This window comes from Equus przewalskii, chromosome 3 (assembly GCF_037783145.1).
Source record: "Equus przewalskii isolate Varuska chromosome 3, EquPr2, whole genome shotgun sequence".
Classification (NCBI taxonomy): Eukaryota; Metazoa; Chordata; class Mammalia; order Perissodactyla; family Equidae; genus Equus; species Equus przewalskii.
This window is the reverse complement of record NC_091833.1, coordinates 85571706-85584655: the sequence shown is the minus strand read 5'-3', so window position 1 is coordinate 85584655 and position 12950 is coordinate 85571706. Positions and strand designations below refer to the sequence as shown.

Below are 12950 nucleotides of genomic sequence, written 5' to 3'. Positions count from 1 at the left end.
GTTTCCACTTTTTGGCCATTACAAATAATGCTCCTATGAACACTTGTGTACACGTTTTTGTGTACATATGTGTTTTCAGTTCTCTTGGGTATATACCTGAGTTGAATTTCTGGGTCATATGATAACTCTATATTTAGCTTTTTAAGGAAATGCCAAAATGTTTTTCAAAATGACCGCACCATTTTATATTCTTACCAGCAACGATGGTTTCAATGTCTCCAGATTCTTGCCAACATTTGTTATTGTGTCTTTTTCATTTTAGCCATCCTAGTGGTATTTTCATTGTAGTTTGATTTGCATTTCCCTAACGACTAACGATGTTGAACGTCTTTTCATGTGCTTATTGCTATTTGAATATCTTCCTTGGGGAAATCATATTCAGATCCTTTGATCACTTTTAGTTGGGCTATTTGTCTTTATTGTCGAGTTCTAAATATTCTGGCTACAATTCTCTTACCAGAAATATGACTTGCGAATATTTTCTCCCATTCTGTGGGTTGTCTCTTTGTTCTTCCTGGTGTTCTTTGAAGCACAAAGGTAATGAAGACTAATTAATTCATTGTTTTCTTTTGTTGCTGATGTTTTGGGGTGTCATATTGAAGCCACTGCGTAATCCAATATCATAAAGATTTAATCATATGTTTTCTTCTGAGACTTTTATAATTTTAGCTCTTACATTGAGGGCTCCAATCTGAGTAATTTTTTGCATATGGTGTTGAGGTAGGGGTCCAACTTCATTCTTAGGATAGGATGTGGATATCCTATTGTCCCAGCACCATTTGCTGAGAAGACTATTCTTTCTCCATTCAATTGTCTTCGCACCCTTGCTAAAAATGAACTGACCACAAACGTAAAGATTTATTTCTGTTGGCTATCTGGGATCCTGCATGTCCATATGTATTTTAGGATCAGCATGTCAATTTCTGCAAAGAAGTCACTGAGATTTAGAAAGGAATTGCAATAATCTGTAGATAAGTTTCAGGAGTATTGCCATCTTAACAATATTAAGTTTTCCACCCCATTATTATGGGCTATCTTTACATTATTTAGACCTTTTAATATTTCTTTCAAGGTTTTGTAGTTTTCAGTGTACAAGTCTGGCACTTATTTTGCTAAATTTATTCTTAAATACATTATTATTTCTAATTATTATAAATGGAATTGCTTTCTTAATTTCATTTTCAGGTTGTTCATTGCTAGTGTGTAGAAATACAGTTGATTAAATTGATCTTGTATCCTGCGACATGCTGAATTTGTTCCTACTACTTTTTTGATCTGTAGCTTTACCCTGTGCATCCTGCTACAAAATATTTAAAAACCCAAGTTACTTAATATTCCTCATTTAATGCTTTAGAATAACAAAATAATTTAAATTTCATTTTAACTGATATCCTCATTCAAACCCAAATTATTTGGACTAAATTATGACTTTCTCATCCCAAACTGCTGGTTAAAACACTGTATCTTCTAGTACAAAAATAAAACATTTTTATTTTCCCTAAAAATGAAATGATACGTTTTGTCTTAGTTTTTACTGAGTCTGATTTACAAAATGACATGTATTCAATTTTGCTATTCTATAATGGGTATGTCAGATTTCTATTTTATGCAATAACTGGAAGTGGGAAGCCACAGCCATGCAACCTTATTTAGCCATAGCTACTTTGCTTTTGTACTCAGATCATGTTTGAAAACCATAGATGAGCAACATTTGTTCATTTTTAAAGGTCATGAGTAGCAGCTGTGGGGTTTTTTTTCCTCCTTGATGGAACAGTGCTGTGAGAAGGAAGCATGTATGTTTAATGTGTGAATGTATAAAATACTGAATGAAAATCCTCCTGGATTCCCTGTCACTCCTAGATCATTATTGGATGTCCCTTTCATTCATTTGGAAACAAATTTTTTGGGTGATTTTTGGTCAGTTCCCTGGCACAAAGGAGTACCGTTTATTTGGGTATTAAGCATATAACATTTTCTTGGCATTCAGAGATAAGCAGAAAAGCCTTAGTGTCAGGGAGAAAAAAGTTCTCTTTTCAAAAAAACCAGAAAAGCTTCTTCAATGAATTGGAGAAAGATGCAAAAAGCAAGTTCAAACACTTAACAGAGACTTGACATTTATTGTGCAACTTTATCTCCAACAGAACATGTGGCATTCTAGAGGTATATGAGGTAATAAAATCAATACTCCAATTAGAACACCTGAAATAACTGGCTTCGGTAACAAATGTTTCTCATAATTAAAAATATTGAATGTTTAAAAAACTCTTATAACATTTTAAGTTCCTAAAAGAAATGTGCCTAACACTTAAAAAACAACTTACTCTTCTATATAAATTGTTCACAAAAAAATCTTGCTATTCTATATTACACTATGCATTTATAGTTTTATTAACATATCCCTAGTGGGTATTAACTCTACACAGTACAATCAAATAGAAATTATTCATAGAGAATCAACAAGACTCCAACAATAAAAATATTAGGATCGATGGATTTGTCACAGTTTCTCCACAAGTGTTCATCATAGAAAACAGAGTAAAGGCAAGTGGCCCCCGGGTTAGGCTGCTACATGAAGTTTCAGAGAGGAGAGACGTAAAGGCAAAGCTCACACTGGGCAGGGGCCTGCTGGACCAGTGACCTTGAAAGCTTCAGGACCCACCTCATGGTCTGGCATGTCCTGTTCCCAAGAAACACAAGCCAGGCCCTCACGGCCTTGGCATGCTCTTGATCTTAAACACAGCCAAAGAGATGTTAAAGCCAAAATTACAGAAAAGAATCAACAGATCACTGTATTTTCCTACAAAACCTTCACAACAGTTCTCACAGAGACATCATAAATTAAAACCCTCTCCAAAGCAGACTCATCAATTCAAAGGCTACGAATACAACAGATGGGAAAAGTGAACGGAGCATTTGGCTGACTGATGCCCAGTGCCATTTCTAACATCTAGGAGTTCCCAAGGAACATCACTTCTCTGAGTTCAGATTTTTGCTTTTCCATCCCTGCGTTTTTGTACTGGAAACCTCTGAAATAAATGTGAACAAGTAAGGGATTTTAATTTATTCACTACTTTAAAATTTTTCCTAGTCTTCGTCATAGGCTCTTACGTAAGTCAAGCCTTATGCAGAAACCTTGGCAGTTCCCAGAAGATATGTGGTTCATATGCTCCTACTTAAGCATCAACATACTTTAAAGGTGGCTTTTAACAACACAAGTATCAACTTTTCCTCAGTGGCATAAATTAAACAAATCCATTCCAAAGTCTTGATGGGCTTTGGGAACTTTGACTACTGGGGAAAACTGAACTAGCCACTCTACTTACTAAGCCCAAAGAGATCCTCTCATTAGCTGACTACCCTGGGCATGTTCTTATCAATACAATGGGGATAACAACAGTAAGACCCTCAGAGGGTGGTTGTGAGGATTAAAATGAGAGGATGCATTAAAGTGCTTAGCAAAGTACCTGGCACACAAGAACTCAACGGATATTCGCTATCGTTACTATTGTTGTTGCTGTTAGTGGTTCTGGATGGGCCGAAACAGTTTTCTAACATGGCCAAGACCCATCTGGCCACTCGTGTTGGTGCAGTTATTCTGAGAATGAACAAGCTTCTGAACAAGTCTTTTTAGCAGATGTATTTTCACTGCAATTTGGGGACTCGTGATTCAATGAAAACCTAGCCCTTATATTAGCCAGCTATGGGTGGTCACGAGGAAAATTAATCTGGTCACTTTTACTGCAAAAATTTGGTCATTTAGTGCTTTCAATAGCCAAACTGACCACGCTTGGTCATTAGAAGAGCAAAGTCCAGTCCTCTCAATGCTTCTTGCAATTGAATACTATGGAGGGAAAAGGTGGTCTCTAATGTGTAAATCTATCAGTTATAGTTTTGAATTTTAGAAGTTAGAAGGGAAGTATCTATGGGTTATTATTTTTGCACTCCATGGTGTCTCGTATCAATTCTTCACTCTCCTCTAAAAAAACAACACAAATAGAAGAACCAACACCACTGGCTGACAATGCAAGGAACTCTGCAGAGGGCCATCAGCTGGGTGACATTTTCTTGAATTATTCCAAGCGAAGTGGTTATTTTTATTCAGTACTTATACCACTGAAAGAAGCCATCATTATGTTTAGAAAAATATTCATAATGATACAGACTGCTGTTTAGACACATTTACATTAGAGTTCTGACTCAAGCACTCTATTTGACATGTTTTGCCAAGCAGTTCTGGCAACTGTCGTCACATTAAACATACACCAGCGAGACTGGCACCATATGTGCAAAATCATTTTCTATTACATTTCTAAAATTTGTATATAAGAGCTGTCAAAAATTACACAGATCTGTACTGTAAAATGACATAGCACTGAATGAGAAAAGTTATACACTTTAAATCTTTTGTAAAAATGAAGTTATCCAAGAATGAGATTTTAAAAAATGACTGAAATCTAAGAAAAAACTAAGGAGGTAGTCCGTGGGTATTAAGTGTAGATTCCAGAGCATATGCTGAATGACAGAATCCAGATGAGGGCAATGTATGGTTGTTTTTCTGAAAATAGTGCATGTTTCACCTTACATCATGCTCTATCCACTTTCTGATAGTAACAGATGGAGGACAAGCCATTAAAGTGGCAGGAAAACGTAGATCCCCAAGTTTGTATTTTTGTCTAGGTTTTAGGAAAACATTTGATATTACAAGAATAGTTACTGGACTTAAAAAAAACATTCCATCGACATCTGATATATGAAGTAGTTGGATCCAATCATATATTGTAATATATCCTTATAATTCTGATGAAGAAATCTCTTCGGTCAATGTGTTTATGACTGATGAAGGGCTAAGAAAAATCCAGAATGTAAAATCACCCACTTGCTCTGCAGCTGTGAAGTAGCTACACGTATCTCTCAATTCCCCTACCAAAGGAGATGATAGCAATTTTCTGCAGACACTCGAATATTATGCTCTACATTCCTAATGACGCCGTATGAAACACAAACGGGGACAGTAACCTAAATACTGTGGTGGAAATGAGGAAAACTGAGAGTGATGTCTGGATCCAAGAGCTAGATGAAACATTTTCAAGTGAAAAACGGAAGGTACAAACTCATATTTATAGTTTTTCTCCATAAGCATTTAACATGGCAGTTACAGCACGAGATTCTGCACCATGTACCTTCCAAGGAGACAGTGAGAAATGTGACTTTAGTAACTGCTGGCAGAATACTGCTTCCCTCCACAGGTTCCTGGCCTACATTCTCCCATGCAGATGACTGGAGGGTTATCCGGAGCCCAGGGAAACTGCACTGGGGGCTTCGGTTCACTGTGCAAAGCAGGCACGCTCTTTGTGATATGATTGTAATGTGGGGAAACACAGGACACCTCAAGACATCATCACTGTTGGTAGGTATGGACTCTTCTGACAGCTGGGTTAGAGACCACACCTGGGCACTGACAAGAATGCCAAATTTAGTCTTTGGTGACAGGCCAGCCCTGCGATCTCCTTCTCTCACCAATGAAGTGGAGCACAGCTACATCCTGAGCTGGTTTAATTCAATCCATTTTATACCAATGCTGAAAGGACTCAAGACGGATTCTAAGAGCTGATGTGAGTCTAAGCTTCTTGTCGTGAGACAAAGACGGTAAGAAAATCAAATCCAGAAAATAAGCAACATCTTCTGGTCTCCAAAGACATGAACTGAAAGGCTGACAGAGCAATGATAGCATCCAATCTTCCTAGTGGTGAACTTTTAACCTTGCTACATAGAGACCACGCTGGTCTTACCACAAAATAGGTGAACACTCTTTGCACGCCCTGATTTAAAAATCAGGTGACAATACAGGCAACCACCATGAATCAGGTAACAGATCAGCCTTAAAGGTGAAACTCAAATGGTGGCATGGGGAGACAGCAGAACATCTAAGCAGATGCTGTGTCAGAGCCCAAGTGGCTGTTAGTGCCTGGGTCAGGCAGTGGGCGAGGCTAAGGGAATACAGTGACCATCCAAACAATGAGAGTGTAATGGAACCTCTGACAGGGGGCAGGATCCTAGGTCCTAGACCCCGGAGAGGCATTAGAACTGGCTGAGGGATGTTGAAGAAGCCATTCACCTTTCTGAGTTTGGTTTCCTCATGTGTATAAGAGATGGCCAACATGGAGTCCCACCATTTTGGAATCTGTGAAGGACTGGAAAAAAGCTGATAGAGAAATAATTCACCCAGATGGGGCTGGGGGAAAGAGGCCAGATGTGCCTTTGGAGCAAAAGGTGTGTGCAACCACGAGGCTTGGGAGGCCACCCTAGCAGCCTTCTGAGGTGACAGTTACAGCCAAAGTGAAGGTTCCTGTCACCCTCTCTCAGAGCAGTGTGCAAGCACTTCATCTTTTTCTTTAAGCATGCCAACACATAAGGCTATGGAGAGTGAGTGCAGAAATGATCTCATCATCATCCTAAGTGAAGACCACAACAAAGGGTTCTAAGATGATGTTCAGATGTGAAGACGTGAGGAATTCTCAAGCTTGCAGGAAAATGATAAGGATTGGAAGGGTTTTTTTTCAAAGCAGTGGTCAAATATTGCTGCAATAGAAAAAAGGACACTGTACTCTGCAGTAAGGATATCCAAAGCCCAGTGCAAAAAATGAAAAAGTAAGATGCAAAGACAGTGAGGTTATGGTGGTATTTTTCTTCTGGCCAAGACTGCATGTCACCAAAGAATCTTAGAAGATATTGACTTCCTACACCTCTAAAAACTCTTGAAGAAAGATCTTTCTTGCTCGGATAGCCAAAGATATTAGTCTCATGGTTCCCATAAGTAACATCGCCTTTGCCCTTATCAATTCTTTTACTTCCAAATTTTAGCTACCTTGCCCAAAATAGGATCGAAGTATTAGTTATCCCCACACCATTGAACAGATTTGACAAATGACCATCTCTATAAACATTAAACTTTCCAATGGATGAAACTAATAACCATAACAAAAGCTAAAGGACCTATTTCTAGGGCTGTGCATACAGTTGGTGCTAACTAATTACTGAAGGTAAAGGATAATTTATTATTTTACTTTGACAAATAATGACCAAAAAAATCCTCTTTATAAATGGATGCTCATAAATTTTAAATGAATTTCCAACCAATTTTGAAAACCCTTAGTCATGTTTGTAGATGACGTTAACAGCCTTCAATAAATGCTGCCCATTTAGCCCTTTGCTCTACACAGAACGCAGTCATCCGGATCGGTGTGACAAAGTAAGCTGCTCCTGCCTTCCAAAGTTTCAGAAACAGATCCTAGCAACTCTACAGCATTCATTCATGAGAAACGATACCAAAGTCACTACAAATTTCACAGATGGAGCCCAACAAATTAACCAGGGGGAAATGAGTGGGAGTGATTCAGTGTTAACTTAGCCAGAACTTGTAGTTCAAGGGAATACTTGGGGCAAGGAGGCACACAACAGCGGGATGAAACATTTTCATCAATGACAACAAAAAACAGAAGTTTTATGCAAATTCTAAAGATCAGCTCAGCACAGAAAGACCTCAAATTTCAGAGAAATTATAGACAAGCCCATTGCATAGTTGTCAGAATGGCCCTGAAGCTGTGTGTACACGATTCCAGAACATCTGGTCAATTCAGGGAATACCATGAGTCACACCACTTGTTGGGTCTTCAGTGCACCAAACAACTGACTGAAATTCTCATTGCTCAACCCACCACTTTGGCATTGTGTCAACAAAGCCTGATTTAACGCTATGGAAACTGTGGATCTATGAACCTACAAAATCAAGCATTTGAAAATGGTTTTGGATCTTTGGACGTTTCTTGACTGAAATAATGAAAACTTACTGTTTGTAAACTCCAGAGATCACATAGTGTCTTCCGGATCAACATGGCAGAATTTTTTTTTGGTAAAAATAACGGAGAAAAACAGCTGACTTCCAATTAATCACTGTCTGGAGGTGGCCTCTGTTCGCTGGCCTCTCTTTAACAACAGGCTTTGACAATAGAGACAGACGTCACCTCTCCTATGTCTTTGCTGAGAAGTATGAATTCAAGTCTTTGGAAAACATAAAGACAACTTATTAGAATTCAGAGAATGCTCGTTCCTTGTTCCTTAAAACAACTCCATGTCTCTACTTTCTCCCACGGACAGGGACACTAACCCAATCTTCCTGGGGACCAGCTCTGCTCAGGGAGAAGAGCTTATTTGAAGATTTCAGACAGGTGACCAGGAGCTCACCTCTATTTTTCACCCTCACGGTCTAGCTCGTAATCATCTAAAATCAATCGTGGTTTTTCCTTTTTATAATATAATATTCTGAGAGTCTGTTGTAGGCTTCACAGACTTCCCAAACAACCCTAAAATGGATTTCTATTTGGGAACAGTGGCAGTGGATCAAGAGAGTTAAGGTTTAGGATGTTTTAGTAAAGTCTGACAGCATGACATGCTTTGGACTCCAAGGTGACGGTAACAGGATGTTCACAATTGGAACTCTTGAGAGGACCAGCTGCTACAGTGGAAAGAGTGTCCACTAATCCCCAGACCCATCCTGGGAATTTTTATTGAAGACTTCGTCCTGGGAAGCCTGGTGATCGATCCCTTCATAAAACGAGCCACCGTTGTGCAGGAAAGTCCCTACCGCCCGCCCCTGCCGGGCGTGACCCACAGCATCGCTGAAGACTTTGTTGATTTGTTCCTCCGAGGGCATCCACCAGTCGGGGTTGGAGGTACAGTGCATCCTAATGAATTCTGTGGGAAGAGACACAATGATAAAAAAAAGAGAGAGAAAAACAGCTGATTTTTGCGGAAATGAGAGGACAGTCTGCTCAAACTTTGACAGATGCTCTATAAGAAAAGCTTTATGGGAAATCCAATGTAATGCCATGATGATGCCATTCTTTAGACTCAACTTATTCCATACACATTTTCTACTCATGTGCTGAAGTAAAAATCACGTAAGTGAGAGGGTGGTCCCTCTAAGGAACATTTGCTACTGAAATGAAGTGTAAATTTGATTTGTGTGATGTGTGAGGCACCATACCTGGTAAAGTTATTGCGTACATTTCAAAACCCATGTTGTTACCTGCTCACCTTTTTAGAACGTTAACCTTCTCCAGAAGCACAGCAAATATCATTAGCATGGTATTCTTTAACCAGCTACCAATCTGTAGATTATGTTCAATAAAATAACAAAATCTCAATGAGAGAGAAACCGCTGAAGTTTTAGTTCAGAAGAGGTTTCCACATTCTTAAAATGTATCATTGGCTATACTTATTTCTCTAATGGTGATATCTATACATGTACAAGTTGTTTTTTAAATGAGATTTCCTCTAAATATTTAATTTCACCAGAAAGCAATTAGCATGCCTGGAAGAGTAAATATATCAAACGTAGCTAAGACTCCACTGAAACAAACTCAGCTTCCCTTAGGTTGAGCTCAAATTAACCCTTCCTCTGTTTTCTCAGGAGGTCAAGGCACATACATAATTTCTATGTAGCTATTTTAATATGAACACCTATAAACTGAAGTGAGCATTTTGGAAAAAGTTCCAGGTCAAATTATGCTTTTTTTTTTTTTTTTTTTTGCTGAGGAAGATTTGCTCTGAGCTAACATCTGTGCCAATCTTCCTCTATTTTGTATGTGGGTTGCCGCCACAGCATGGCCGCCAATGAGTGGTGTAGGGCATGCCTGGGAACTGAACCTGGGCTGCTGGAGCAGAGCACACCAAACTTAACCACTAGGCCACAAGGCCAGACCCAAACTGTGTTTTTTTGCATAGCTGATTGCAAGTTCAAGGTGACTATTAGTTGCACACCATTTCTTCTCCAGCACTGCTTTCTCTACAATAGCTCTGGGTGTAGGGCTGGATTTGTCTGAAATTTCTTGGTGAAATCCTGCCCCTATTTGCCTTTAGGAGAAGGTGACACTTTCAAGTACCTGGATCAGAACAATCTCATGAACTGAACTGTGCCCATCCCAGGAAAGTCTAGCTTTGCAGAGAAGCAGAGGCATGCCCTGCAATTCTGTGCCCGAGGTGAGAGCCTTATTGGCTTTGGTCATGGGAGGAAATCCAGGCTAATGGATGAGGATGCTGCAACCCTGCAACTCTATGAATGTGCTGCTCTGTGACCTCTCACCCTTCCCCCTCCTCAGTATGTACTGCTGAGACAGGGCTTTCCCTAATATTGTGGCAAAGACTGTTAAAAGCTGAAAGTCGAACTTATTCTGTTACACACATTGGAAGCATCTTTACAGCCCCTCTCACCTCTAGGGACAAACCGACGGGGCGGTCAGCCTGGAATTTTATTCCATCCCCAAGGCACCCTGCTTTCCATCACTAAGGGTCTGAGGCTTCGTAGGCCATTCTAATCTGGCTCATCACAAGGATGTCCACCTGGAGAGTCACCAGGCATAAACTTTTAGGAAGGGCATCCCAGCTGTGTCACAGGAAGGTCCTAGGATTTAAGGCTTTGGGACAGACATATAAATGCTCTAACTGGCTGCCATGAAACAGACGATCACCATTTCTTGCCTGTGTATTCTCTACCCAAGGGCTGGGTGGAAGCCTGTGAGTCGTGTCCCTAAGTGAGGAATGAGCTAGAGAATGGAGATGCTGGTTAGGCAGCCTGGACTGTGTCAGTCACAGTAAGTCCAGGAGCATTCTGAGGGCAGTGGCATTAGTGCTTTGGAAGGTGTGTCAATCCCTCAGTTTCACTGACTTGCCAGTTAAAATGTAAAATGTTTAATACAAATTTCTGGAAAGGGATACTGCGTGAGGCCCCTTATCCTGATTCCCTAAGAAGCCTCAGAGAAACGTCCCCACATACACACAGAGAGCACTCTCAGGAAAGCTCCCAAGCTCACCACTGCTTCTCGTTACTTGTGGTGAGTAATTCCGCCAGCTCTGATGACAGTGGGCAATAAAGGAAACTGCAGCTAGTTTGCTAAGACAGACTGAAAATTTCCATCAGCCAGTCACTCTGAGTAAGCGGAATTTTCAGACTGGCCAACGGGGTGGGCTCTGGAGCACCTGTGCCTTGTTAATACTGGCGTTTTCATTCTCGGTGGTTTTCTCAAGTATGAGGCACCTGCATCAGAATCACCTGGGGCGGTCGTGAAGCGCAACAATCCACGCCTCCTGCAGCCCGGCCCCAGGCCAGCTGAATCAGCAGCTCAGCGTGGGCCTGCGGAATCTCCACTGCTAACAAATACTACATCTGCGTCTTAGACACGCTAACGCTGCCGAATCACTCGGGCATCCCAGGAGGGAGTGTCCTTTTTGATAAGTAAGGCCTTCTCACTGATAACGTTTTTCACTGTGATGTCCTCACCAGAAAATATCTTGATCCCTGTCCAGAGTAAGTCAAGATTAGGTCTTTCCAACCAATAAAATTGCTGTTGAACTACACAGGTTAATATTTGAGCTTTCTGATATGGATTTTTCAGGTGTGAACAGTGTTTTTGTGGGCACTGTAATCTTTCTACTTGTCTAAGTCTGTGCTTATTTGCACCTGCTAAATCAACTGTGTACCTCTTGATTCTCCTCCTCACCCTAGCTGCAAAGTAATCAGCTGTTAATATTGATGAAATGCTATTATCTAAGCAGTATTTTTAATACAGGAACTTTTTAAAAACTGATAAAGTTTTGGCAAGGTATACTTTAGGCACTAAGGAAAATTAAATTCTAAATAAACTTGGGGGCAAGTATTCTTGAGAAGGTAGCTAGATGGGGAGGGACAGGGGGCGGGCCATAGGCTGCAAAAGGAAATGGGATATATCATTTTACTAATTTTTTTTTTATTCCATGTCTTCCCTTCCTCTGTGATTTCCCAACACGCCAGTTTTGCTGGAGGTGGTCTTCTCTGGTAGCAAAGAAAATCTGAATTTAAAGCGTGAAACATGAGGTGCTATGCGATGCTTATGTGCCATTAAGTGAGAACACCAAGGCTAAAGCAAACGAAGAATTTTTAAAGAATTTCTCGATACCAAGTAGATGGGCCACATGAAGCCTAAAAGGTCTCAGAGGAAAAAAACCAAAATACAGTAAAGGCTGAACACTTGCACGGGGGAGCCACAGCCAATGCGGTGAAATGAGATCACAGATGGCGACACTGAGCGGAAGGATGCAGTACCTCGGAGGCATGTTACTTTAACTGGATCCAGAGGGCGTCTTTCAGGACCTGTCTCTCCTGACTGCACTGACCTTTTCCTTTTCCCAAGGCCGCATGAGTACTTAAGCTCATCGGTTGTGAAAACAAATCTGATGAGGTATCGAAGGAGCCGCCTCCCGTCTTTCTTTGAGGAATTTACAGCCTCGTCCCACTGTTTGCTCGTTATGTAGACAGGATAGTTGTTCAACAGCTGCTTGCTCCCCTGGAAAAGCGAAATATTTTCTCATTACCTACGTAGCCAGCCAGCCAGAAGCCGAGGCGATCTCCATTTCAAAGGCAAACCTGCTTTTTAACCAAGCGGCTCTGCTGACAATGAATTGGGTATCGAAGAGCGCGAGTAATTGCTCACTCTCAGAACGGGCACTTTTCAAATTACATTTGCATTTTCTATAACAAGAGCCAATGAGGTATAATGAACACCTCTGAAAGAGGAGCTATTTATAACTTGCATTTTAACAGGTAGGTTAAAATATGTCAAGATCCAATGACAGGAAACACTATTTAAATAGAACCTGTAACTTTCCTTTTCCATCTATGAAAATATGCAAAAATGACTTTGAAGAGTGTGATCAAACAGGTCCCTTCCTCCTTTGGTTGGCGGTTAAGTACTTTTAGAAACGACGCTGGTGGTCTATCTTCATAAGGTATTACTCGTGTTTAATGCACCTAACACTTGATAGCCCTCCGCATTACAGTGGAAACGATATTAGAAAGTGAATTTTAAAAAGGGGGAATTGTGGAAACTGAAAAAAATAATTATTAAACATAATGTAAA

General features: G+C 40.3%; 1 protein-coding gene across 2 annotated transcripts in view; it reads right to left on the bottom strand.

Annotated features, from left to right (window-relative positions):
• Positions 1-2097: 2097 nt before the first annotated feature.
• The window catches only part of BEND4 (BEN domain containing 4), a 36708-nt gene continuing 25855 nt past the window's right edge, over positions 2098-12950 (bottom strand). Inside the window, exons 4-5 of one of the 2 annotated variants that reach the window (XM_070615035.1) lie at positions 12137-12377; positions 2098-8751 (exon numbers count right to left, since the gene is read on the bottom strand). In XM_070615035.1, coding sequence (XP_070471136.1) covers positions 8534-8751; positions 12137-12377 — 459 coding nt within the window. In that variant the 3' untranslated portion in view covers positions 2098-8533. The remainder of the gene's footprint in view (positions 8752-12136; positions 12378-12950) is intronic. The other variant, XM_070615036.1, reaches the window with a different exon arrangement.